At 48.6% G+C, this 27,560-nt stretch overlaps 1 protein-coding gene across 2 annotated transcripts; it reads right to left on the bottom strand.

Moving 5' to 3' along the window:
* Positions 1-28: 28 nt before the first annotated feature.
* C2H2orf42 (chromosome 2 C2orf42 homolog) lies at positions 29-27,525 on the bottom strand. Of its 2 annotated transcripts, XM_050940025.1 has the most exons (9): positions 27,438-27,525; positions 13,576-14,410; positions 10,586-10,696; positions 10,130-10,237; positions 6,112-6,216; positions 3,477-3,584; positions 3,065-3,165; positions 1,731-1,893; positions 29-707 (listed from the first exon to the last, which is right to left on the bottom strand). In XM_050940025.1, the coding sequence occupies exons 2-9, from the start codon at positions 14,396-14,398 to the stop codon at positions 499-501; spliced, it is 1,728 nt and encodes a 575-aa protein (XP_050795982.1). In that variant the 5' UTR covers positions 14,399-14,410; positions 27,438-27,525; the 3' UTR covers positions 29-498. The 2 variants fall into 2 exon arrangements, with proteins under 2 accessions (XP_050795982.1, XP_050795981.1); XM_050940024.1 differs by lacking the exon at positions 27,438-27,525 and having other exon boundaries at positions 13,576-14,419.
* Positions 27,526-27,560: the final 35 nt, after the last annotated feature.

The following is a 27,560-nucleotide window of genomic DNA, read 5'->3' as shown; positions in this document are numbered from 1 at the left end:
CAAAAGAGGTTGAAATAAAAAAGCAGCACCATTTTCCAGTGTGCTTTATTTAGAAAAAATATTTTAACATATGGCATAAAATCAGACTATGCCATGATGGTTCATGTAGTAATACAAGGATCTAGCTCCCTTCGTAATATACTGTATTCTCCCAGCTGTGAGCTGTAGATAAGTCTGTTTTCCAGGGGGAAGTGATGGAAAGGAACTACAACCCAAAGGTTTGAATGCGTCCTGGTGACTGGGAATGCAGAGGTATGTTCCGAATACAAGACAGTTTGAGTGAAGACTACATGTGAAGCAGCATCAAAGTATGCTATTTATAGAGCAGGTGAGCTGTCTTTCTTCTAGGGTCAGTCCGGTGGCTATTTAGAAATCAGAAAACATCAGCTTTACAGAGCAGTTCAGTACGGAACCCCGTACAAGCTCAATGCTAATAGTGCAGAGAGACCACGGAGCAGGGCTGTGCAAACTTAGCGGGGAGAGGGGCTGGGTGTTAGGTCAAGGAAAGGTGATGGTGGTTAGAGGTGTCAGCTCCAGAGTCTGTTCTAGTGAAGGGCGTTGCTCCTGGTATTCAGTGGTATGTCCATTCCTGTGATGGCCATATTCAAACTTAATCCTCAGCTCACCAATCTTGGACTGGGGTAAAATATCCGGGATCCACTCAATAGTGAAAGGGGTCGGTTCCTTCTGATCAGGTGATGTGTTGCCTGGGGAAGGAGAAGCAAGAGGAGGTAGCATTTCAGCCGTATCACACTAACCGTGTATTAGACGGAGGTAATAAAATGACCTCCCAGACAGGGCTGGTTAAACCTAGGCTGAAAATTAAGGCTGAGTATCTGCAAGCATAGCCAGTCACTTAGTTGTCCAACTACCCAATCTGTGGGCACACCTAGGCTGCCCAAGTGGCATTAATTGTGCCATAATAATGAAGATTGCTTAAAAAATGAACCCCACAAACACAGGCTCAAACCAGAATTCCTGGCCACTTCTGTCACAAAATTAAATCATGTCACCTGAGACTCAATGCCCTGCCCTTTCATTAGAATAACGCTTGCTTGCTTCCAGCCGTTGTCTTGTCTGTAAGATTTTTGGGTGGGGCCTGTCTCAGGACATGATTATACGGCACCAAACAGAGTGGGGCCTCTAGGTACTACCATGCTGTAAAACCATCTCCATTTTGCAATGAAAGGGTTTTCTCAGAGGTCTTTAACAGGACGATGAAACGAGTGGTGGAGCTGACAGTACTTGGCACTTGATTTCATCCAACACATTTACAAAGGAGGACAAAGCATCACTAGCCCGTCTAGGGCTGGGGACACAGAGAGGTGAGGCGACTTGCTCAGATTCAGGCAGGGTGAACGCACGAGGCCTGGACACTAGTGGAAATAAAAGGTGCACAGATCTTGTGCCAACCCTCTGCAAGGATGTGAATTTCACCTACAGAATCAGTGGTGGAGCTGTGAATTTGCCCCATCCTGTTCACTCCCTGAAGCATCTGACCCCAGCCACTGGGCTAGATGGACAACTGGTTTGATCCAGTATGGCCAGAACTAAGGACTCCTCACACATAAATGAACCCAGGTGTCCCGTCTGCTTCGCCCCCTACCCTCCTGTGCTCAGACCACTGGATGACAGTTCTCTCTTTTCTCAAACAAGAGTGGTAGGAACCAGTCAGGAGGTAACAGCTGCTTGGGTTGATTTCACTCTTCTTCCCTCTGTTATAAACTTACCAACTTTGAGGAAAGTTTTGAGTTCCAAGGGCCGGAGAATTGGCTGCTTCTCCAGGCGCCCGTACGTCTCCGCGATGCTCTCCACTTCAACCTTCGGGCACTTAAACAGCTCATAGGTCCCATCCCGGTTCTGGATGAAGCTGCGTGTGATTTCCAAGGGCATCTTGCAACACAAGCCAGGCACAGATGATCAGCATAGAGCTTTAGTGGCTGTCAACCACCACCAAGCTGTATTTGGCACTGTCCCTTAACTTGCAGATGCTCAGGAACAAGGCAGAGTGGGGGCGTACAGCTTCACACGCACCTGCTCACCACCTCTACAGCCCCAGAAAGAGAAGAGTGGGGGCGAAGAAGCCCATCTGAGCTTACAGTCCCTGCCCAGAGTTCCAGAAGAAAGAAGAGAGAACCCCACACACACCACCATCAAAGCCTTTGCAGCTGGGGCGATGAGTTAGTCCTTCTAGCTGAGGCTGGACTATGCTCGCCTGATCCCTGCTCAAATGTTCCCACCGAAGGAACTCTGCCAAACAATGCTTTCCACTGATTGCAGACTTTCCAGCTCAGAATCACTGTTGTGAAGCAATCGAGGGCCCCAATTCAGCAAACTGTATGGCAGGGGTCCCCAATGTGGTGCCCGCGGGTGCCGCATCTAAATGCGCCCGCGTCCTGGCCGGCGGTGGAGCTTTCGGCGGCATTTTGGCGGTGACGCCGCTCAATGATGTTGCTTGCCACTGACAAGCAGCGTCATCGAGAGGTGTTGCCCCCGAATTTCTGTGGCATTTCGGCAGCAATGCCTCTCGATGATGCCACTTGCCGCCAACAAGTGACGTCATCGAGAGGCGTCGCCGCCGAAATGCCGCAGAAATTCGGCGGCATTTCGGCAGGTGCTCCACTGCCGCCACGGTCCTTCATCTGGCGCCTGCCAGACGAAAAAGTTGGGGACCACTGCTCTACAGGCTTGTCTGCACTACAAAGGCTTTGCCAGTATAACTAAACCAGCAGCACCCCCTAGTGGAGATGCAGTCCTTTTCCGGGTATACTTAAGCCACCTCCCCTCCCTGAATGACACAAGCTATACCAGCAAAAAGATACTTGCTGGTATAAATTGAGTCTACATAGGGGGGTTTCAGGCTGCTACATAACAAAGCCATGCGGATAAAACTTGGTTGCGTAGAACTGACTTTACCCAGGTGAGTAGCCCCGTTGAACTCAATGCGTGTGTTTGCGGGAGCAGTGTCTAACTCTGCCCTGTCTCCTCTCCAGCCTGCTGACCTAACCAACTGGGCTCCACGCTTGGTCTTTAGAGAGGAACCAGGAGAATAAACAGGCCTTACCTCAGGAGTGTCAAATATTTGCTTGACCTGCAGGATGTTGGTAATGTGCCAGGTGTATTTGGAGAAGGTACCCAAGGGCAGGGCATCTTTCCGGACAAAAGCTGTGAACAGGAAGACCATATTACAGATGTAGGGCCACCGCTGTTCTATATCCGATGGCTCCATATCCCACCACCAATCCCCAGAGATAGAAAATGGAAGGACCACTGGCTTTGTAACCTGAAGGAAGCACCAGGCATTGCAACCCGGCCAACAGTGTACACCCAACCTCACCTATAGCTTTTATACTCACGCTCCCTATGCAGGGCCTAAAAACACTAAACTAGACAGATTTCTGCATGGAAACCACCAGAGATTTCCCAGTGTTCAGATTTCCAAAACTTTCTGCTTATGAGATCATAAGATCTTGTACCTGTAGTGGAATTAGGCAGCCGTTTCTTTGTGCTTCCTATGGAAATCCTCTGCTGCAGGGCATCGAAGAAAGACTGCGGTATATGGAACACCAGTGGCTCTGGTTTGCCTGCACATTAAACCAAGAGGTTAAAAAAAAGGAGCAGTTTGACTGGAAACAGGTGGTACGGGACATGATATGAATAAATATTCTTAAGTGCTTCTACAAGGATTTGGTTTCACTAGCACAAGAGATGGTCAGTTTTGTTTTCCCTTTAAGGTCTTGTCAGATCTCACAAGCTAAGCAGGGTCAGGCCCAGTCAGTAACTGGATGGCAGACCTCCCCAGCTACAACTGGGTGCTGCAGGAAGGAACATACCCTCTGCATCAGTATCAAACCAGTGTCCCAGCATGGAATTAGCGGATACTGGCCAAATTCCTACTTGGACAATTACATTTTGCCTAACTAAATTGCTCCTGCAATTTCAATGGGCTATGGAGCTTTTTGCTTCTTGCCCTAAATGGCAGTGTAGCATTGCTGTGTGCTGTTAATGAAGCTGCCACGTCCACTTTCAGTAGAAGGTTAAACGATTCATGGTTGCAAGGGCAGATCTTCAGCAAGTGTAAATCAGCAAGTCCACTGATTTCAGTCTACACCGAGGATCAGTGAATGGGTCTCACTTTACAATAAGATTCCCTTTACAAAGAGTTAACAAAGGTGTAATAAATAGTTAATACCGTAGAGTCCAAAAAGTTGCTTATAACCAACTACAATAACCTTCTACCGACGGGCTTTGATATCCATCTGTAGCACCTTCCTCCCATATCTGTAGCAAGCTTCTAACACCACTTATGAACCCACATACCAAGTGTGAACAGCAAAGGTTTGTAAAGGACTTTGAGACCTATCCGAATGACATGCACTATACTGAAGTGATCTAGTTCTCATTAACGTTTGCTACAGCAGACCCTGACTACCCAGGGTGCATTGGCAACAATGGAGCTGTACAGACTACAAATGATGTGCCAATAAAGGATTTTTGTTTTAAAAAAACCTAGAACTCCTGCTGGCCAGAGGAAATTATTCAGCCAGTGAACTGTCTTATAAAAACTGTGCTGAAGCAGATCTTTCACCCAGCCCCACCCAGACTTTTCAGGAAGAAAATCAGCGATAAGGTTGGCGTTCCTCAAACTTGAATTTCCTCAGTACTGGAAAATCTTTGGTTTCCAAAGATCGTAATGTTTACGATCCCAAATCATGAATGGTTAGATTGTCTCTAGTGCTTCCGGAGCGGACCACTCGCTGCCCTGCACAGCCAATAAAGCATACCCAGATTTTGGGTCCAAGTTAGATGCAGAGCATATCCTTGTGATCCCATGGGTGGGGAGAGGACAGAGAAGAGCTAGGATTGGATGTCATGCATCTGACAAAGTGGGTATTCACCCACGAAAGCTCATGCTCCAAAACGTCTGTTAGTCTATAAGGTGCCACAGGATTCTTTGCTGCTTTTAGGATTGGATGGAGCTTCAGCCCATCTTCACTTGCCCCAATTGCGCTGCCAGGTGTCAGAGGAACAGCTAAATGCACCCTTGTAAGGACTGCAGCAGTGTTCTTTATTCCAGACATACCTCCCAGAACAAGAGGAGAACAGGGGAGGAGCTGTGTGTCAGAGATGTCTCCAAGGAACAATGCATCCTGCAGCTAATGCACCTAAAGACACAATCTAGCCTTAAGGGCAAAACTCATCCCAGTGCAGAAGGCCAGCACAAAGCCTCGGGTGACCAGACAGCAAGTGTGAAAAATCAAGATGGGGGTGGGGGTAATAGGAGCCTATATAAGAAAAAGACCCAAAAATCAGGACATCTGGTCACCCTAACAAAGCCTCATGCAACAATTTGGACCATGTTTGATGTTTACAGCCGTGGTTCTCAACTACGGGTACACAGAGGTTTTCTAGGGGGTACCCAATTCATCTAGCTCAGTGTCCAGGGGATTGTGACTCCTGGGAGGGGGGGTGTCACAGGATGGGTTTAAGGGAATCGCAAGTGCAAGGCCGGTGTTAGGGGGTGGCAAGCAAGGCAATTGCTCAGGGCCTTGTGCCACGGGGACCCCCATGAAGCTACATTACATGCTTCAGCCCTGGGCAGCAGGGCTCGGGCTTCAGCCCTGCCACACAAGGCTCCAGCTGCAGACAAGGCTCCCAAGTGAAACACAGGCTCAAGTACCACACTGACATGTAAGTACAATATTTATATTCCAGCTGATTTGTAGTTATATGGTAAAAAGGAGAAAGTCAGCAATGTTTCAGTACTAGTGTGGCGCTGACACTTTTGTATTTTTGCGTCTGATTTTGTAGGCAAGTCGTTTTAAAGTGAGGTGGAACCTGCGGTACACAAAACAAATCAGACTCCCGAAAGGGGTACAGTCGTCTGGAAAGTTTGAGACTCACTGCAGAGAAAATCAAGACTGAAGAAAACACCCAAATCGAATGAAACGCTTGCCCCACCCCAGCCACATGCTCTTCTCCCTTTGACCCAGCAAATATTTAAAGCTGATCACAACTTACGCTGCTTAACTACTGTTGCTGCTGTAAGAATGAAGCAGCAAGAAGACAAGATTCTAGGCTCTCACGAGGTGGCTCCCAGACAAAACTTACCATCAAATTGGTAATGCATGGTTTGATGGATGCGTTCGGTGACGCTGGTCAGCCATTCTTGGAAGGACAAGGTCACCTGTGACTCATCCAGCAGCTGATTACAGGCTAAAAGAAAAGGAAACCCTTCATTAAATACAATTGCTCTCTTTAAACAGAGAAGATGAGCATTCTTCACTTCCCCAATGCGGTTCCCAAAGGAAACAATAAGCAATGAAAGGCCACATACATGCTGGATTCACACCAGAAGCTCTCTGTGTGCATACATATATACCAAAGTATATTCAGCATTACAGTTATCAGACAGTTTCCAGAGCTTGACGCCCTTCACGAAATGCAAAGCAGAAACATAGGGTGCAGAGTATGTGAGAGCAAGGAACAGCAACATTTCTGCTATGATGAAGACGACATTGTATCCAGTATGCATCCCATTTTCAGGGGGTTATAATTACAGTTGAGTGAATGTTTTTTGACTAATTGTTTCTGAATTTTCTTCCCCAGCTGAAGCTATTCATCAAATTCAACCCCAATTCAGAAATACTTTTGGATCCTGAAAAAAAATAATTTTAGCAGAAAAACATTCTGTTTCAACAGGTTCATTTCAAGATCGAATTTAAAATCAAAATGTTGTCAGCTTTAAAAAACAAACCAACTTTTAAAAAAGGTGGAAAATACCCAAAATGAAACAAAGAACTCAAGACATTTTGGGTCAATTTGAGGAAAAAATTCGCTTTGGCCAGGGACGGCTCTAGGCATTTTGCCACCCCAAGCACGGCAGGCAGGCGCGGCTTGCCTGTGGAGGGTCCACCGAAGTCGCGGGACCAGCGGACCCTCCGCAGGCAAGCCACCCCAAGCACGTGCTTGGCGTGCTGGGGCCTGGAGCTGCCCCTGACTCTGGCTCCAATCGAACCAGATTTCTTTTTCAGATTTTTTGGGGCAGCCCCCAGCCTAAAAAGCCATTATTCACTCAGCATTACTATTAAAAGTCATTGGGGTCCGACAGTTGGCATGTACAGCCAAGTGTTTGTGTAACTTACTCACACACACACACACACACACACACACACACACACACACACACACACCTGCAACTTGACACCTGACTTTCAGAAGTGCTGAGCTCAACTCAATGGGAGCTGCAGGTGCTCCGCTCCACAGAAAAAATCAGGCCTTTCATATTGCATATGAACTTTCATATCAACTATATCCCAAAATGAGAGTCGGAACTCAAACCGGCACAGACTTGTGTGTGTGGTTCATTTTACATGCTGTGAGAAATTGCACTGAAGTCAGTGGAACGATACACAGTGCATAAAGTTAGACAACCGTGTAAGTCTTTGCAGGACTGGGGACATCATTACATTTTGCTCAACTAAATCCTCCCTGAAATGTCAATTGGCTACGGTGCTTTTTGCTTCTTGTCCTAAATGGCTGTGTAGTGTCACTGTGTGCTATTAAACAAATTGTTGTATCCAATCCAGAGCTGAAAGCACTTTCAGTAAAGGGTAACCACCTGTTATGAGCTGGGAGAAACCCTGCCACGAATGAATTAAAACCTCATTGAGATTGATAGGTGCAAACTCACACTTCAGTACACACAACTGTAATCATAAGCCTCCACCTATGACAAAAAGTGTGTGTGAACCTGCCCAGTGACTCCTATTTTGGCTGAGTATTGTTTCGAGTAGGGGTGTGTGTGTGGGTGTGTAACACACACAAATTGAGAACAGACAAGGGCAGAGGCAAAAAGCAAGATAACCAAGTAGGAGCCTCTATGAACAGCGTGACCCTCGAAAAAGCTGGAAAGCATGTTTTTGGGTCTAGTGTTGGCCCAAGAGGATTGAGGACTATAAGCTAAGAAACTGCTCTTTTTGTTCTTGGTTCCTCTTGCATTCACAGGAGCAGGACGCTGTTCGTCCTTTGTGAATACACAAGATTGCATCAGTGAAAACACCAGACTCCATCAATGTCTATTTCCAACTGGAACATTCCCAGGGCCCTGAATTCTAACTGGCCAATCGGGTCAAAAATGGGCAAACTCTTCTTACTACTGCTCGTAATCCCATTGAACTGAAGCAAGATCAGGGCCCCAAATAGGAAAAAGTAAGCTGCACAGACCAGGAACAAAGATATTTTCAGCTGAGAGCTGATGAGATACAAGAGGGAGTCAGAGATTGCAGTAACTGCTTTTAAGCAGAGACAAGGAAAACTGATTTGTTCGGTCTTTTCTCTCATTACTTTTCCAAGGAAAGAGCTAGAGTGCTAAGAAAAATCTAACAAACCAGTGGCAATCATGAATTTCAGGTGAATAAGGAAAATGATAAAATAAATATTTTCTTCTCCTATTTATTAAGATCCTGAACCAAATGCCATTAATGTCTCACAGGTTCCCATGGGAATTGGATTGAGCCTTAACTCTCTATCACGGTAAACAGAAATAATCCTAAATATAGAGAGAAATAAGCAATCCTAAAATGAGAGGTAAATAAACAGTTCTAAAATATACATGTATAAATAACCCAAAAGAAAGCCAGGAGTTATTTGAGTTAGTGCCGTTTGTACTTGGCGTGTCTCCAGCCAGAACGACAGTGTTGGCTCTCCCTTACATAGAATACATTGGTGTAACTCTTCTGGCTTTGATGCAATAACTCAAGCGTAAAGGAGGGGAGAATCAGGCCCCCAGACTTTAGAAAATCAGGAGACAGAACCTGGCCTGTCTTTTTGCACAAATATTTGCCACCGTGTGGTTGTCAAATGCCTCTGTTCACTGATTCTGGCAAAGAATCATCTCACACAGACATGCAGCTGGGAGACGACACAAAGACAGTGACAAAGGCCAGAATAAAAGCTCAAGTCAGTTTTCTATTCCCATTTGGCCAAAGGGTTCAGTTTCATCTTCAACAATTTTTTTTATTTTCTATAAACACAACACTATCCCCACTACGTTTTTTTTAAACTTGGTATGACAAGGCACAAACCCAAGCAGCTACACGAGAGAGTCAGCACCATCTTTCAGACAGACACTGTTATTCAGGTGTATAGTTTTGCCAATATGCAGGAGAAAGGCACGGAACCATCAGTTGCAATAAGAAAGCGTAGGGATATAGGGTCTGATTTTCATCTCACTCCATTGCAAACCTGGAGTTATTCCACTAGAGTTACACCAGCGTAGGCGAGAGGAGAATCAGGCCCATAATGTTTCTTTCACATGCAGGGCTGGTGCAACCTATTAGGCGACCGGCGCTAGGATTTGAGGGGCGGCATTTTCTTTGGCGGCGACCGCAGTGGCCGGATCTTCGGCTGCCCTGGTCACAGCCGGCATTTAGACGGAAGGAGCTGGGGCAGGGGGGCGTGGGGAGGGCTGCCTGCAGCAAGTAAGGAGGGGGCTTAGGCGCCGCAAGCCTGGGAAGCAGAAGTGAAGCAGCAATGGCGTGCTCAGGGAGGAGGCGGAGCAGGGGTGAGCTGGGGCGGGCAGCTGCCACACGGCTCCCTGGGCCAGAGGAGGTAGGGGGAGAGCTGCCATGGTGGCGGGGGCACCTCAGGGCGGAGGGGGGACTGCTGCAGGGGGGCGTCTCAGGGCGGAGGGGGGACTGCTGCAGGGGGGTGCCTCAGGGCGGAGGGGGGACTGCTGCAGGGGGGCGCCTCAGGGCGGAGGGGGGACTGCTGCAGGGGGGCGCCTCAGGGCGGAGGGAGAGCTGCCACGGGGGGGGGGTGCCTAAGGGCAGGGGAGTGGGGGCAGGGAGCCACCGCAGGGCTCAGGGAGGGCTCAAGGTAGAAGTTTCGCCTAGGGTGCGAAACATCCTTGTACCGGCCCTGTTCACACGGGTTATAACAACTTTGAGCCAAATCACCAGCTGGTGTAAATATGCACGGCTCCACTGATTTCTATAGAGCTATGCTAATTCACCACAGCTAAGGATCTGGCCCTCGGTTGGCAGGATTTTTTCCCCACACACTAGGTATTTTTGTATTTCTGGTGCTCTTATGGCTGAGCGAAAGAGACCGCAGAAATGAAACTTACCTTGTTGCCTTTTTAGTGAAGACGCAACAGCTGGCTTTTTCAGTCCACTTTTCCTCAGATTGCAGTTGGCTGGATCTTGAGCCAGGAGTGGACTATTTCCTTGTGTACCTTAGGTTCAATTAAAAAAAGCTTTAGTTTCCAAGCTTTAGCGACACACTCTTTGTAACCTGCAGAGCTAGAATAGTAGCGTCTGATCGTCAACTTTAACAACTGAGATCCCCAGGGGCTCCATCCTTGCACAGGGATGAAATCAACAAAGTGCTTTGCACCTCTAACAACCAGCACTCCAAGTGCATTCAGAGACAAGACAGAGGAAACATCTAGTTTCATTGAATCCCATTAAAAAAATCAGAGGCCGGTTAGAAGATTCAAATGTTCCTCCAGGTCAGCAATGACCTGGTCCAATCTACAGACACCCATTGAAACCCCTATTAAAGAACTGAAATGGTCCCTCACCAGATGCTTCATCTTTTTTCCTCTTTTTTGGCTTGGAAGCAGTGGTCTCGCCAGCCTGCACAGTGGATTCAGGATGGCAAACTAACTGGGGCACTCTGATCCCTTTGAGACCTGGAAAAAACAACCACTGAGTCTTTACAACTAAGCAATTATAATTAAGCGTGAGGTTAATGCAACATCCCGGCCCCCATCCTGCAAACATGTATGTGCATGCTTAAATTGACAGATGTGCATAATCCAGCTAAACTCAGTGGGGCTACCCACATGTGAGTCTCCTTACCTGAAAGTGCAAGATCTAAACTTAGTCTGTATTTTCAAACGTTCACTTCTCCCTCTCCATGTTAATAAGGGACCTGTTTCTGCAAATCCTTACTCACCACACAAGTAATGATCTCGGACTGCCAATAAGCCACATATCCAGAGTCCAGCTACCTTGAGTTACAGGTGTGAAAAAAATATGTAGCAGCTTTTAGAGTGAGAAAAGAGCTTCCTTCCCATGTGTACATGACTGTTAGAATTCAAACAAACAAACAAAAACAACTTTGGTCATCCCCAAAAGGGAATTGTTTGACAAGTTAAAAGTGAAAATAGGGTGAGGGATGGAGGGGAAGGAGTGATAACTAAAAGCATTTTGCCATTTTAACAATAACACTTGCTACTAAGGAAATGCTAGGATATTAGAGATGGCAGGGGGTGACTGTGGAGGGGCAAACCAAAAGGAATGCAGACATGGATAAGAATCATAGAATCACAGAATATCAGGGTTGGAAGGGACCTCAGGAGGTCATCTAGTCCAACCCCCTGCTCAAAGCAGGACCAATCCCTAACTAAATCATCCCAGCCAGGGCTTTGTCAAGCCAGGCCTTAAAAACCTCCAAGAAAGGAGATTCCAGCACCTCCCTAGGTAACCCTAGGTAAGATGTCAGTGTAAGCATTGGTCTCCATTCCTTCTCTGTGCAGCGGCTTTTGCTTCCATATTAGCGATCCTAACTAATATCAAACCACAACACACCTCTGTATGGCCGGCACAACAGCTACTATATTCAAGGCAAGATTCATTCATTTCCAATGCAAACAGGTACAACTCTGACTTCAGTAGGAACTGTACCTGCTTGCACCAGGGTTAGCGGATTTCCAAAATACGGCTGAAGGGATTTGTAATTTTAGAGGGAATGAACTCAATAGGCCAATTCCTCTCAAGGGGTAGCCCCACCAGGTTAAACGGTGTTACATGAGAGATTAACCAGGCCCAGTATGTACATGTTGGCAAAATGGTGGTGAAAATGGACGTGATAATGGCTGAACAATAACCATAATACTTTGCACTTCTTTAGCACTTCTCACCCAAAGATCTCAAAGCACTTCACTAATCACTTAAGCCCTCAAAGTTCCTAGGTATGATCAGTTCTATTTTATAGATGGGGAAAGTGAGGCACTGATGGGTTAAGTGACTTACCTAGGGTCATGCAGCAAGTCAGCAGCAGCGTTAATGCATGTTAATAGAGTTTGGCCAGTTAGAGCCTGGTTCCGATCATACACCAATTTCACACCACCTAGCACAATGCGACCTTGATCCTTTATGGGGGCTCTCCCCTGCTCCCCAATACAGATAATAATTTACACTGGTGTAGCACCAATGCGTAGTTTTGTTCCTGATCTTAATTACACGGGCATAAACCAGAATGAGTCCCGTAGGGCCAACATTATGAAAGGTATTTAGGAACCTACATTTAGTAAGGGTATTTATGCTAGATGCCAACTGGAATTTTAAAGAGCACCTCGGTGCCTAACTCCCATGATCTATCTTTAGGTCCCTAAATAGCAAGCAAAATCAAGCCCTTAATGCTCACGTAGCCAATCTGGATTATCTAGATGTTGGAAATAATTAGTTTACTCAGCTTCCACATATGTGTTTTTTATTAGTCCAAAGGCCACTTGATGTAGATTACTTCCAAAATACAAATACAAACATATATCCACTTTTATACTATGTCCTAGTGACAATATAGTTAGAAGCATTGGCCAAAACAGCATAGTGCCGTATTTAAGCAGGGTTGATTAGACAAGTCATCTCTTAATGTACACTACTTACAGGCCCAAATCCACCTCCCTACCCAAAAAAACCCTTTAAAGCCCATTAGACTTGTGCACCTGTAATCTTGAATGGAGAGATGCTCCCTCCCAGTTTAGCTACCCCAAGAGAAACACTCATCTGCCTCCCACTCCTAGGTTCTTGATTTTCTTCCACATAAGACAGCCCAGGAGGAAGGAAGCCAGCCAGCAATGATCCACTGTGCTACTGCCTCTGACTCAGTAGTCCCACCCAGACCACCCACGTAAGGTTTCTGCTTTCTCTTCTAAAGTAAGTTACGTACATGGGGATTAGGTAGGTCAGGGGTTGACAACCTTTCAGAAGTGCTGTGCCGAGTCTTCATTTATTCACTCTAATTTAAGGTTTTGCGTGCCAGTAATACATTGTAAAGTTTTTAGAAGGGCTCTTTCTATAAGTCTATAATATATAACTAAATTACTGTTGTATGTAAAGTAAATAAGGTTTTAAAAATGTTTAAGAAGTTTCATTTAAAATTAAATTAAACTGCAGAGCTCCCCGGGCCGGTGGCCAGGACCTTGGCAGTGTGAGTGCCACTGAAAATTAGCTCGCGTACCGCCTTCGGCACACGTGCCATAGGTTGCCTACCCCTGAGGTAGGTAATCAAGCCTGCGAAGGGGACGATAGCCCCCTATGGTCCTGATCTGCTGCAGGCCACATTTGTTTTCTGAGCCGGAGATAGAAATGCTCTGCGGGGGGATGGGGAATGGACAGTAGCGTTCAGGCAATCCATCCCTGTGCAGGCACTCCCCATCAGTTGGAATACTGCTGACCAAACCCTGTGCTCTCTCATTTCCCCCACCTGCCCCGCCATCTTCTTTCACTCGCTTCGTCATTCTAAACCTCCCTGCAGGCCCACCCCGGCCCTAGCCCCGCTTACCGTTGGAATCGTAACTGAGGAAGTCCGAGAACTCCTGCGCCAGGGTCTCGTCGCTGGCAAAGGCAGAGATGCAGGCGAAGAAGTGAATACATCTCTGGGCAGCCTCTTCCTTGGCAGAGCTGGCCTTGCTGGATTTCAGAGTCTGGCAGAAGCAGAGAAACCTGTGCTCTGGAACATTCTTATTGCTCATCTTCTGAGCAAAGGAGGCATGGAGATACCCCAGGCTGTGCTTCTGACTGGCCTTGCACTTCACTACCAGGATGTTCTTGGTAATCCTTTGAACCAGGGGGCCGGTGGGCTCCGTTGCCAGCTGCCAGATTGTTTGCTTAGTTTCAGGGGAGGCCTGCATGGAGTTTAAGATGGAGCTTTTCAAGGTCAAAGGGGTGGCCTCGGTCTGACAGTTCATAGCCAGCTTGATGTGCTGGCACTGGTTTTCCACCACGCCTTGAGTGGCTGCCTTCAAACACGATGGGACATAGCAGCGTCCGGAGCTGAGCTGCGTGATGATGGTTCCATCCACAGTCTGGATGGTTGTCTCTGAAACCCCCAGCTCCACAAAGCACCGGTAGTCTGGCCCCCGGTCTCTCTGCCGTACCGAGTAGATCTGCAGATCTGAGCCCGTGATGATCTTCACAGCGTCGACGCCAGGCTGCTTCCGAGCGCCGTAGCGAAAAATCGTCCCGCAGGTTTTGTTCTTGCAGCTCAGCCCTCTGGTGCCGTTGTAAGTGCCACAGCGGGGACATTTCCTTATTCCCCTGAGCGTAGCTTTTCCCAAGTCTGATAAGAAGGCTGGGACTTTAGTCCTCACTGAGTTTGGGTCCATCCTCCAGGGAGCCTGAAACATCAGGGAAGTCAAGAAGTCAATCAAACTGGATCTCCTGCTTCGCTCCCTAGCTGCTCATATTATTATTATTTGTATTACAATTGCATCTAGAGGTTGCAATGGAGCTCAATGGCCCAGTGTGCTAGGAGCTGTATAAACACATAGTGAGAGACAGCCCCTGCCCTCAGCAGATCAGCAGACAAAAGGTGGGAAACAGAGGCAGAGAGAGGGGAAGTGATTTTTTGCCCAAAATCACACGGCAGGTCAGCGGCAAAGCTAGGAACAGAATTCAAGAATTAAAAATTATATTTCAAAGAGTGTCCTTACCTGTGTTGTTCATCCCAGCTTCTCTTAATCAAAGAACTGAAAAGAATTTAGGACTAAATCTACAAAGGGGCCCCATAGATGCAGTCAGTCTCATGCATACATAGCCACTTTCCAAGCTGAGAGACTTGGACTGTGTGAAGCGGGGCAGCCACCAGCATATTCCTCACCATGTCATCTAACCCTAAGAGCAGCACTGAAGGTGGGGTGCTGTTTTCAAAGCCATGTCAGGGATCTGGATGCCCTATTCCCCTCCATTTCTGTGAGAACTGGGTGTCCAAATCCTTTAGGCAGCTCTGACAATCTCAGTCACGTTGGTTAAAATAGTGGTGGCCGATTGATCCTAGTGCTTCTTTAGCTGGAGGTGATGGTGGAAGCTCTTTCAAAAAAAGCTCCGGGGAGACAATGCTCTCTCTCTGTCTCACACACGGCATCATGCTCAGGCTATACGTTACTTTAAATCTCTTCAGTCCAGGAGAAAGTGAAGTTGAAAGACACCTACTATCTCAATAGGGCCCTTCATTTTTTATTTTATTTATTTTTCCCCGGGAATGTATTGGTATTTTTACTACAACAAAAAGAGGTGAAAATCGGTGGAAAAAACTACTAATAATTTTTCTGAGTAAATATCAGGGTTTATTTTGGTGGATGGAAGGATGGGGGGAAAAGTATGCAGTAGATTAATACTTTGATGAATGGAATTTAATGTGGTTTTCTGCAGAACTAAAACAGAACTCAAAACACAATTTCTCCTCTGAGTTTAAGAAAACAATATCATTCTAATCTTCAAATAAAACTTTTCATTGGAATAAACAGTTTGCTGTTGTAAACACAGAACTATTAGCCAATAAATACTGACATTTAAGAATTGAGCCACATGATTTGTAGTGCATACACTCCACTTCATCCTTTCCTCCTGTTTTTGTTTTTAAACTTTCCTTGTGTGCTGAAACACATTCTTATACCAATTTTCATTTTCTTCCCATTTTAGTGGGTCAGATCTTTAAACTGTTCCCTGCTAACAGCTTGAAATGTGTCCGTGGTGGGCGTGAAATTCATCAGTATGTTCAGATGCGCAGGCACTTCAGGGCTTGCATGGGTGCCTGTTTGTTTATTGTGTGTATCTTCTAGCGTCACTACCACAGGATGTTTTGAATATACACACAGACTAATGTATTATCATAATATGATGCAATGCATGCAACATATGTATTTCCCTAATAAAGCAAGTTACTTTCTATATATTTGAATGATACAAAAGTAGGGTGAAAATCCGGGAAAAAAACCAAGATTTTTTCAGTAAAAACCAGTTTAAACTGAAAACAAAGGCGCCTATATATCCATAATACTACTACACCCACCTTGAGGCCTGGTCTACACACAGTTTTATACCGGTATAATTATTTTTATTAGAGGTGTGTGAGTATTACCAATTATACAAGACGGTTACTCACCGTTGTAACTATTGTTCTTCGAGATGTGTTGCTCATATCCATTCCAGGTAGGTGTACGCGCCGCGCGTGCACGTTTGCCGGAAACTTTTTACCCTAGCAACTCCAGTGGGCCGGCAGGTCGCCCCCTAGAGTGGCGCCACTATAGCACTAGATATATACCCCTGCCGGCCTGCCCGCTCCTCAGTTCCTTCTTGCCGGCTACTCTGACAGTGGGGAAGGAGGGCGGGTGTGGAATGGATATGAGCAACACATCTCGAAGAACAATAGTTACAATGGTGAGTAACCGTCTTTTCTTCTTCGAGTGATTGCTCATATCCATTCCAGTTAGGTGAATCCCAAGCCATACCTAGGCGGTGGGGTCGGAGTGAGAGGTCGCAGCCTGGAGTACTGCAGAGCCAAAGGCCGCATCATTTCTGGACTGCTGAACCAGGGCGTAATGGGAAGCGAATGTGTGGACCGATGACCAGGTCGCCGCCCTACAAATCTCTAGGATTGGCACGCGGGGAAGGAAAGCCAGCGATGATGCCTGTGCTCTGCTGGAGTGAGCAGTCACACGGCCTGTCGGAACGTGGGCCAGGTCGTAGCAGGTCCTGATGCAGGAGGTAACCCAGGAAGATATCCTCTGGGAGGAAATCGTCAGCCCCTTGACCCGGTCCGCTACCGCCATGAATAACTGGGGGGACTTGCAGAATGGTTTGGTCCTGTCCACATAAAATGCTAGCGCCCGACGGACATCTAGCGAGTGGAGCTGTTGCTCCCTGTGGGATGAATGGGGCTTTGGGAAAAAGACTGGGAGGAAGATCTCTTGGTTAACATGGAAAGCTGAGACCACCTTGGGAAGAAAGGCAGGATGAGGCCTCAGCTGTACCGTGTCTTTATGGAAGACGGTATACGGGGGGTCCACTGTGAGGGCCCTCAGCTCTGACACTCGTCTAGCTGAGGTAATGGCCACTAGGAAGGCGGTCTTCCATGAGAGGTAGAGCAGGGAGCAAGTAGCTAATGGCTCGAATGGAGGGCCCATGAGCCGAGTTAGGACCAGGTTGAGGTCCCATGAAGGGGCAGGAGGGCGGATCTGTGGATAGAGCCGCTCCAGTCCCTTCAGGAATCTCACCACCATGGGGTGGGAGAAGACGGAACATCCGTCCACTCCAGGATGAAACGTGGAGATGGCCGCTAGGTGGACCCGGAGGGATGACAACGCCAGACCCTGGGTCTTGAGGGACCAGATGTAGTCTAAAATAGTGGTGACGGGAGTCTCCATAGGTCGAAGACCTTTCTCCAAACACCAGCAGGAGAAACGCTTCCACTTAGCTGAGTAAGTAGCCCTGGTGGAAGGCTTTCTACTGCCCAGGAGAACCTCCCGAACCGGGGTAGAGCAGCGTAACTCGGAGCCTGTCAACACGCAGGAGCCATGCCGTAAGGTGTAGAGACGGAAGGTCCGGGTGACAGAGCCTGCCGTGGTCCTGGGTGATCAGGTCCAGATGTAGGGGCAGGGCAACTGGGTTGGCTACTGAGAGGTCCAGCAACATGGGGTACCAATGCTGTCTGGCCCATGCTGGAGCTATGAGAATCACCCGAGCTCTGTCTCTGCGCACCTTGAGGAGAACCCTGTGTATCAGCGGAACGGGAGGGAATGCGTAAAACAGGTGGGTTGTCCATGGGATCAGGAATGCATCTGCTAGAGATCCTGGCTCCCGACCCTGGAAGGAGCAGAATGCTTGACACTTCCTGTTCTCCCTGGACGCGAAGAGGTCCATCCGGGGATGACCCCACCTCTGGAAGAGTGAGAGGGCGACGTCTGGACGGAGGGACCACTCGTGCGAACGGAAGGATCTGCTCAGCTGATCCGCTAGAGTGTTCCGCACTCCTGGGAGATAGGAGGCGGAAAGGTGAACGGTATGGGCTATGCAAAACTCCCAGAGTCGCATTACCTCGAGACACAGGGGAGAGGACCTGGTGCCGCCCTGCTTGTTGATGTAAAACATGGTCGTCGTGTTGTCGGTGAACACCGCGACACAACGACCTTGAAGGAGATGGACAAACGCTTGACAAGCAAGACGGACCGCTCTCAACTCCCGTACGTTGATATGGAGTTCCATCTCCTGAGGTGTCCACAAGCCCTGAGTTCTCTGGGCGCCGCAGTGTGCCCCCCAGCCCAGATCTGAGGCGTCCGTAGTCAGGGATGCCGAGGGCTGGGGCAGATGGAACGGGAGCCCCGCACAGACTACGGACTGGTCCAGCCACCACCGAAGGGAGTCCAGTACCCTCTGAGGGACGGTGACGACTGTGTCCAACGAATGTCTGACCGGCCGGTACTGCGCGATGAGCCAAGATTGAAGAGGCCTCATGCGGAGTCGGGCATAAGCTGTCACAAACGTACAGGCTGCCATATGGCCTAGGAGGGCCAGACGTTCGTAGAGAGGTCAGCGGGGCCGCCTGCAAGCGCAAAATGATGGCCGACAGTGATTGGAACCTGGGCAAGGGTAGCAAGGCCCTGGCCAGGGTAGAGTCCAGAACGGCCCCGATGAACTCTATCCTCTGCGTGGGGAGCAGAGTAGACTTGTCCACGTTGATGACGAGGCCCAAGGCAGCGAAGAGGGTGCTGATCCTGCGGATGTGGTTGCGGACCTGCAGCTCTGATGTGCCCCGGATCAGCCAGTCGTCCAGATAGGGGAAAACGTGAATGCGGCAACGTTGAAGGTGTGTGACGACGACTGCCATGCATTTCGTAAACACCCTCGGGGCCGTAGAGAGGCCAAACGGGAGGACCGCAAATTGATAATGTTGGCGGTCGACCACAAAGCGGAGGAAATGTCTGTGCTGGGGGGAAATGGAGATGTGGAAGTAAGCGTCCTGCATGTCGAGGGCAGCGTACCAGTCTCTGGGATCCAGGGATGGGATGACGGTTCCAAGGGATACCATACGGAACTTCAACTTCACCATATACTTGTTGAGTTCCCGCAGGTCGAGGATGGGCCTGAGGCCGCCCTTGGACTTGGGGATTAGAAAGTAGCGGGAATAAAACCCCTTGCCCTTCTCGCTCTCCGGAACCTCCTCTATGGCTCCCTTGACGAGGAGCACGTGGACCTCCTGACGGAGGAATTGCTCGTTAGAGGGGTCCCTGAAGAGGGACGGGGGGGGGGTGAAGAAAACTGCAGGCGATAACCGGCCTGCACCATACGCAAGACCCAACGGTCCGACGTTATTCGGGTCCACGCCGGGAGGAAAAAAGAAGGATGGTTGGAAAACTGCGGGGAAGGATCCGGAGGGGAAACTGGTACTGCGCCCTCGGGCACACCTTCAAAATGAAGGCTTAGGTCCCGGAGGGGCCTTGGCGGAGCCTTGGTTCTGCCCCGTTTGGCCACCGGACTGTCTGCGGTGGTTGTTCCTGCCGCGGCGCCTAGTGAGGTCCTGCCGCGGACGGAACTGAGGGTACGGCCGCCGCTGCTGCTGCTGGTTCTGCTGCCGGAATGGCCTGCGCTGTGTCGCAGGCGTATGCATTCCCAGCGACCGTATTATGACCCTATTGTCCTTGAGGTCTTTTAGTCTGGGGTCTGTTTTATCGGAAAACAGGCCCTGGCCTTCAAAGGGAAGGTCCTGGATTGTATGTTGGAGCTCCGGTGGAAGGCCAGAGACCTGCAGCCAGGAAATTCGGCGCATCATGAGCCCCGAGGCCAGGGTCCGAGCGGCCGAGTCAGCAGCATCTAGAGAGGCTTGTAGCGATGTCCTTGCTACTTTCTTGCCCTCATCCAGGATGGTGGAAAACTCCTGGCGGGCATCCTGTGGCAAGAGCTCCACGAACTTCCCTGCCGATACCCACGAGTTGAAGGAGTAGCGGCTGAGGAGGGTCTGCAGATTTGAGACCCTGAGCTGTAGCGCCCCCGCCGAATAGACCTTGCGGCCCAGGAGGTCCATTCGTCTCGCCTCCTTCGACTTGGGCGCTGGGGCCTCCTGACCGTGGCGCTCCCTGTCGTTCACCGACTGGACCACCAGTGAGCAGGGTGTCGGGTGAACGTATAGGTATTCATAGCCCTTCGAGGGGGCCATGTACTTCCGTTCCACCCCTCGAGCGGTCGGAGGGATGGAGGCCGGTGACTGCCAGATGTTTGCTGCGTTGGCCTGGATTGTTTTTATAAAGGGCAGGGCCACTCTGGTGGGCGCATCGGCGGAGAGGATGCTCACCACCGGGTCCTCAATTTCAGACACCTCCTCCACCTGCAAGTCCAGGTTCTGTGCCACACGTCGGAGGAGGTCCTGGTGCGCCCTAAGATCCAGCGGGGGAGGGCTGGAGGACGAGGTACCCGCCACTGCCTCATCCGGTGAAGACGACGAGGAAACCCCCGGCAATAGAGTGTCCACGGGGGGTTCCATCTGGGGCTGCACCTCCGTCGCTGGAGGGAGCTCTGGGTCCCGATGACTGGACCTGCCGTCTGCTTCCGGGGAGGGAGGGGGTCTAGACACCGTCACCTCCGGTGGTCTGCGTTCCCCCGTAGGGCGGGGGGTAATGTGTTGTGGACCCTGGGCTTGGCAATACGCCCATGGGGTCCAAAACCCCCACTGTTGAGGCCCTCTCTCCTGTGGTGGAGGGTCCTGGAACAGGGCCGAGTGTCTGTCCTGGCCCATGGCATAGGCGCTGTCAGCCTGGGAAGACACCAATGGCTCCCTAGAAGGCCACGGAGGCGCTAAGCCTGATTGGTAGGCCTCTCTGTGTGCCGACTCCGACGCTCCCCTCGGTGCCGAGGGTCGGTGCCGCGACCCGTATCGGTGCCGGGATCGGGATCAGGAACGGCGTGATAACCGGTGCCAGGATCCGGATCGGGATCTGGAGCGATGTCGGTGCCGGGAGCGGGACCGCGACCTTCGATGAGTGCAGTGCCGGGATGGCAATGGAGACCGGGACCTGCCACCGGTGCGGTGCCGGGAGGTCGACTGGGATCGGGACCTACCACCGGTTCGGTGCCGGGAGGTCGACCGAGGAGCCGAACGTTGAGATGAACGGCTCCTAGAGTCTCGGTGCCGGCGGTGAGAGGAGCCCGACCGGGACCGTGCAGATGCCGATCGGTGCCGCGAGTACGACCGGTACCGCCTGGGAGAACGGTGCTGGGACTGCAAGCGGCGCCCCGAGCGCGAGCGTTCACGCCTCCGGGGTGATCGGTGCCGGGACTCTGGAGATAGCGCTCGTATCATCGGTTTGCCCCTGGAGGTTACCCGTCCCGGGGGTGCTGACTGAGGCTGCGATGGCTCCGTCATCGCGATCAAGTCCCGTGCCGAGGCAAAGGTCTCCGGCGTAGATGGTACTAGTATCTCGACCCCTGATCTTAAGGGGGAGCTAGGAGGGGCTGGACTCGACGGACCCTCCGGGCCCGGAGTCGACAGCAACCCTGCAGGCGGTGCCGCGGCCAAGGTAGGTGCCGGGCGCTCCACTCGGGCCTGCCGCGATGGTGTTGCAGACGCCGAGGGTCGTGAGTCTGCTCCCGGTGCCGGAGATGGTCGGTGCCGGGGAGTCTTGCCGGTGCCGGCGCGGTCCGGTGCCGGAGTAGAATTGGCCGACTGCGCCGCCGGTGCCGGAGTCAGAGCCGCTTCCATTAGGAGAGCGCGGAGCCTTTGATCCCTCTCCTTCTTGGTGCGAGGCTTAAAGGCCTTGCAAATGCGGCACTTTTCGCTGATGTGCGATTCCCCCAGGCACTTGAGGCACGCGTCGTGGGGATCGCTAGTAGGCATCGGCTTCTTGCATGCCGAGCACTGCTTGAAGCCCGGTGAGCCAGGCATGGGCCCGGTGCCGGGCGCCGGGGAGGGCAACGGCCCACCCGCGAGCAATGTTAAACAACTATATACAATACACTAACTAACTACTATACTATCAAAATATCTACGAATTATCTATGAACTATTTACAACTATGACTACGAACAAGTATAGGAGAGCTAGGGACGTGGAGGACAGCAAGCCACACTCCACAGTTCCAGCAACCGACACGGCGGTAAGAAGGAACTGAGGAGCGGGCGGGCCGGCAGGAGTATATATCTAGTGCCATAGTGGCGCCACTCTAGGAGGCGACCTGCCGGCCCACTGGAGTTGCTAGGGTAAAAAGTTTCCGGCAAGCGTGCACGCGCGGCGCATACACCTACCTGGAATGGATATGAGCAATCACTCGAAGAAGAATTGGTGTTACATCAACATAAAGGTGCCTTATACCAAAATAGCTGACTCCTGTTCCCTCTGTCTCATATGGGGAAAAGCTACATCAGTATAAGCATTTTTATACTGGTATAAATGCATCCACACGAGGAGAGCAGTACTGTATTATCTATACCCGTATGAAAGAAGTGTAACTTCCGTGTGTAGACAAAGTCTGAACTTAAAACTCTGATCAGAATGGCATTGCTATGATATTCTTACTATGTAGGGATCTCATCTTTCAGCCCTAACTCAGAAGTAAGTCTGCTAAAGACACAGAGCCTCCCCCATCCGGATGTAAATCAGGTTTAACTCCATTGATGTCAATGGAATTACACCAGTGTAAAACTGTGTTAGAGGCAAACCAGGCACCACAAGACAACTCAGAGTTAAGGCTGCAAGGATCAGAGTCTTGACCCCTTGCTAGCAATCTGGATAGTACTCTAAGCACTAGGGTCCCTCAAAAGTACATAGGCATCTAAATAGGATTGTAATGCAGGCAGGTACACCTCTACCCCAATATAACATCCTCAGGCGTCAAAAAATCTTACCACGTTATAGGTGAAACTGCATTATATCGAACTTGCTTTGATCCGCTGGAGCTCACAGCCTCGCCCCCTCGGAGCACTGCTTTACCGTGTTATCTCCGAATTCGTGTTATATCAGGTCACGTTATATTGGGGTAGAGGTGTATCTAAATATCTTTGATGATCTGGGCCCAGGTGTCAAATGTGGGCAGAGTTGTCTCAGCTCTTCTAAAGCAGAAACACTGACTTCTTTACAGCTTGTTATAAGGGGTCTTTTTAATGTGTCTTTTAAATATATATAAAATCTCCTTTCTCCTCTGCATGGATATTAACAATCCCCCAGCAGCTTTCAAAGTGTAAGAGTTTGCTCTTGGTCAAAATTTGCTCACTCCCCACTGCTGCAGAGTGTGCTGTGCACTGGTTCTCTGTATGACAGCTGGCCTCCTGCCATGATGGTAGCCTCCTCTGTCTGTGTGGGGCTGACAATGAGTTCCGCATGTGGCTTGCAGGAAGTAGTCAATGGCAAACTGAATTGGGAGGAGGAAAGGCAGTTAGAAATGTAAGGGTACGTCCTTAGTGGTTATTAAGAGAGTGTGAGTCAGTCCCATGTGTAGGAGTGAATAGGGGGATGACATGAAAGATAAGGTGAATATGAGAGCAGGAAAACGAGATTTAAAAAATCAGTGAGATGAGGGAACAGTTGTGCAGAGCCCTGAAGGTGAAGATATGGAGTGATCAACTATTTTCCACATTTCATTTTATATATAACCTGTGGTCATTACAGCTGGAGTTCCCAGTATGCTGGGAGGTGCAGACAAAAAAGGCAAAATTATATACAATAGCCTTATAAATCCATCTCTGCCTCCACCCACACCACCACAATGTCACCCAATAATACTGCTGACGCTTCCTTCAGAGGAAAAGCAACATAGGTCATAAATTGTACTCACATCTTCAGCTAAGAATGTCTCATGTGGGCTCTGTGTCTGAGGGGGATGGGAAAAGGTGCGATCTGATGCTTTCAAGTCTTCCTGGAATTCTGACCGGTGTCTAGCCTCTACATTTTAGGTGTCATAATGAAGAAATTCCATTTGATCTGTTGGTGGCAGCCTGTCATACTGTTGCTGTGAGAGCACAACAGAGCAGAGCTGAACGGAGGGTGAAACCTGGATCTACAATTAATGCAGCAGAAAGTGACCTCTGGAACACACTGGACATCCAGGAGTAGAATGTATAAGGCTAGGATTTAAATGAATTGTGTGTGCTAGGACTTTGGCAAAAAAATGAGAGGACCAAGTGATCTAATGGCTTTTACTATACAAAATGAAATAAACTAGGCTAGGCAGAATCAAATTTTATTTACAATTTTGACTGGTAATATCAATGGTTCATTGTAAGCTTTTTTAATTTTTATCTATTTAAATTGTCACAGTTGCAGGAAATTATGTGGTGGAGAGGGGAGGACCAAAATGATTTAATGACAGTAACTGTTGAGATTAAAAGTTAAAGTTTTATAACTGTTAAACACAAATAGTCAACGTCACATGTCAAAATACACAAAGTAAATACCCTTAAGTCAAACTCTAGTAAGTCTCAAATAGTTCTTTTCTTACTTTGCCTATCTGTACATTTTGATCATCAATGAAAACATTTTTGCATTGACTTCAGTGTACAGTGAAATCAACATTTACTGATAATTACCAAAAAAAAAAATCTCATTGTTCCAAGTCTAAATATAGCCAAAATGACTAGGTCAGAGAACAAAGTCCTTACTGAGACCATTAGCAATAGTCCAATGAACTTTGGCAGATTTCAGTTTTCTTACAATGTTTTGTAGGTGGGAAACTGAACTGAGTCCTCGCCAACTACACAAACTCTGTGCACTGAGACCCATTCACCTATTTGTGCTCAGAACTATCTTATGATGGAGCAAAGGATTATGTCAATTTATTTCACAGGATGTGGACCTTGTCATAAGTGTTATTATTTGTCTGTTCAGTACCAGCAATGTGCATGTGGATGATTTAGTTGGGGATTGGTCCTGCTTAGAGCAGGGGGTTGGACTAGATGACCTCCTGAGGTCCTTTCCAACCCTGATATTCTATGATTCTATGACATTCTCTGACAAAAGATGAGACACAAAAATAAAGCCATTTCCTGCGTCAATGAGCTTCCAATCTAAGCAAGACAGAGTCAACACTGGGAACCAGATGAAGAAATAAGTTGGATGTTTGTTTTTATTTGTATGGTAATATTGTCGACTCACTTGTGGGCATTCAAAGAGATGGGGTGAGGAACGATTTTAATGGAATAAGGCTGGCAATATGACACATTCACCAAGGACTGAATGAGAAGTTATGGAACTTTGAAGAACAGCTACCAAACATGTACAAACTTGGCTCTGGTAAAGTAATCCTATAATGTTACAGATTCAGAGGACTCTCTCTCTTTTGTTATTTCCATGTTAAAAAAAAAACAGCATGTAGCTAATACACAGAGATAATAAGAGCTCAGAAAATACTGGAGAAAATATCATAGTTTGAAAGATTCTTTTGAGGGATTATTTGGTCTTTGTTCCTTGATTTATATTGAAAAGATGCAGAGGAAAAGCACAGCAGTACTGTGTAAGCAGTGTGTCTGAATGCAGTTGTTTGCTAGGTGTCTTTCCTTCCTTAGTCACACGTGGCTTGAATAAAATAAAAAGATAATTTGCAAGCTAGACTGAACAGATTGATCCAAATCATTAACAGCTTTTAGATCTTCCTAAATTAAATAAATCCAAATTTTGCTGCACTGTCAATATGCCAGGAGCCCGAGGGCTGTCCCTATTTAGCCTAATCATGAAGCAGCTTGCATCCAGTCTCTAATACAAAAGGGTGGTTGGTACATTAGATGAGTCAAAGCACATGATATCCTGATCCAGCATTCTTCAGGATAAAGTTCCTTTTGCTTTGCCACTATGAATTGATTACATGAACGTGAGGCAAAAATATTGTTATATAACAACCTCTGCACCATCACATCACCAAATATTGAAGAAGCTGTTGTGTAGAATGCTGTATCATAACATCATGGTAACTCAATGGCCACCCTAGGCATTTCTGGCAACAACAACAAACAAACAAAAAAAACCTGACTGTTGCTAACACTGGGAGTGCTGGTGTTAACAGTAAAGACACTAATGTAGACAAGGCTCCCTGTGTTTTTAAAACCCTATCATTTGGCAGGTGCTCAAATTAGGGTTAGACATCACAATGCTTAAAGCGACCACAGGCGATTTGTCTATTCGTACTAAAACTATCACCGATCTGCATCACTTTTAATAAAAATGAGCATGTTTTTCCAACCCTCCTGCCCCCCAAACCCTTGGTTAGTCACAGCCTCTGATGGTTGGAGGATGTCACATTACAGCACAGGTTGACCTGATAGTGGCATTTCATGGTGATACCACATCATGATACAAAGGTTTGTGATTTCCCAAGTGTTCTGATGTTTACAATGTAGCAACAATGCACAGAACTGTTGTGAAGTTACCATAAAGATGCAAATTCTGTCTTCAAGGCATCATCATCTCACTATGCCAAATAATACATCACAATACAATGATGCCATGAAGATAATAAAGGACCCACAACCTGGTCATATGCACCTCTACATCATCGCATCAAGGGGCCAAACACTGTGATGTGACACTGTCATACCACAGTGATTTCATGGCATCACTTGGTCTACCAAACACAGCCACATGCACTGCGGCATCTTTACATTGTGGTGTCACAGTGACTGCAGAGATGACACAGCATAATGTCACAAGGGTATGTGTGTCACAGCACCATGGCTACACCAGTGTCATAGTGACACTGATGACATCACACAAGCAGTATCACAGCATCACGGTTACACTTCTGTGTCACCATGGCACTGATGACATCACACAGGTGCATGTGCTGCAGCACCATGGTTACACCAATATATAAGAGAGACATCAATGACATTACATGGACGTATTCACCATAGCACCATGGTTACCCCAGTTGTGTCACAGCGACATCGATGATATCACATGGGCGCATGCGCCGTAGCACGATTACCCCAGTTGTGTCACAATGACATTGATGACATCACATGGGCGCATGTGCCGTAGCACCATGGTTACCCCCGTTGTGTCACAGCAACGTCGATGACATCACATGGGCGCATGTGCCGTAGCACCATGGTTACCCCCGTTGTGTCACAGCAACGTCAATGACATCACATGGGCACATGCGCCGTAGCACCATGGTTACCCTGGTTGTGTCACAGCGACAGCATCGCTTATGTCACATTGGTGCACGTGCCAGAATGATGTAAGGAGGGTGCTTGCAACAGCATCGATAACACATTCTGATGTCATCACCTCTCCCAACAGCAGGGTCTGGAGAAAGGGGCCTGAGGCCCCCATTATCCCCCCTCATTATTTCCCAGGATCCTCTTCGGCCTCCCTTATGTCATTTCCTGTTCCGGGGGGCCACAGCTGGGCCCCAGCAGAGCGAGACTTCGGACTAACTTCGCCCTTACCTGGGCGGCCTCCCCGGGCCTCGGGTCCCAGCCGGGCCGCCTGCGAGGGTAGTCAGCGCGCGGCCTCCGCCATGGCTCCTTACAAACGGCCAGCGGGCCTCGGCTGTAACGGCAGTCCCCATT

This window comes from Gopherus flavomarginatus, chromosome 2 (assembly GCF_025201925.1).
Source record: "Gopherus flavomarginatus isolate rGopFla2 chromosome 2, rGopFla2.mat.asm, whole genome shotgun sequence".
Lineage (NCBI taxonomy): Eukaryota > Metazoa > Chordata > Testudines > Testudinidae > Gopherus > Gopherus flavomarginatus.
This window is presented reverse-complemented; position numbering and strand designations above follow the sequence as displayed.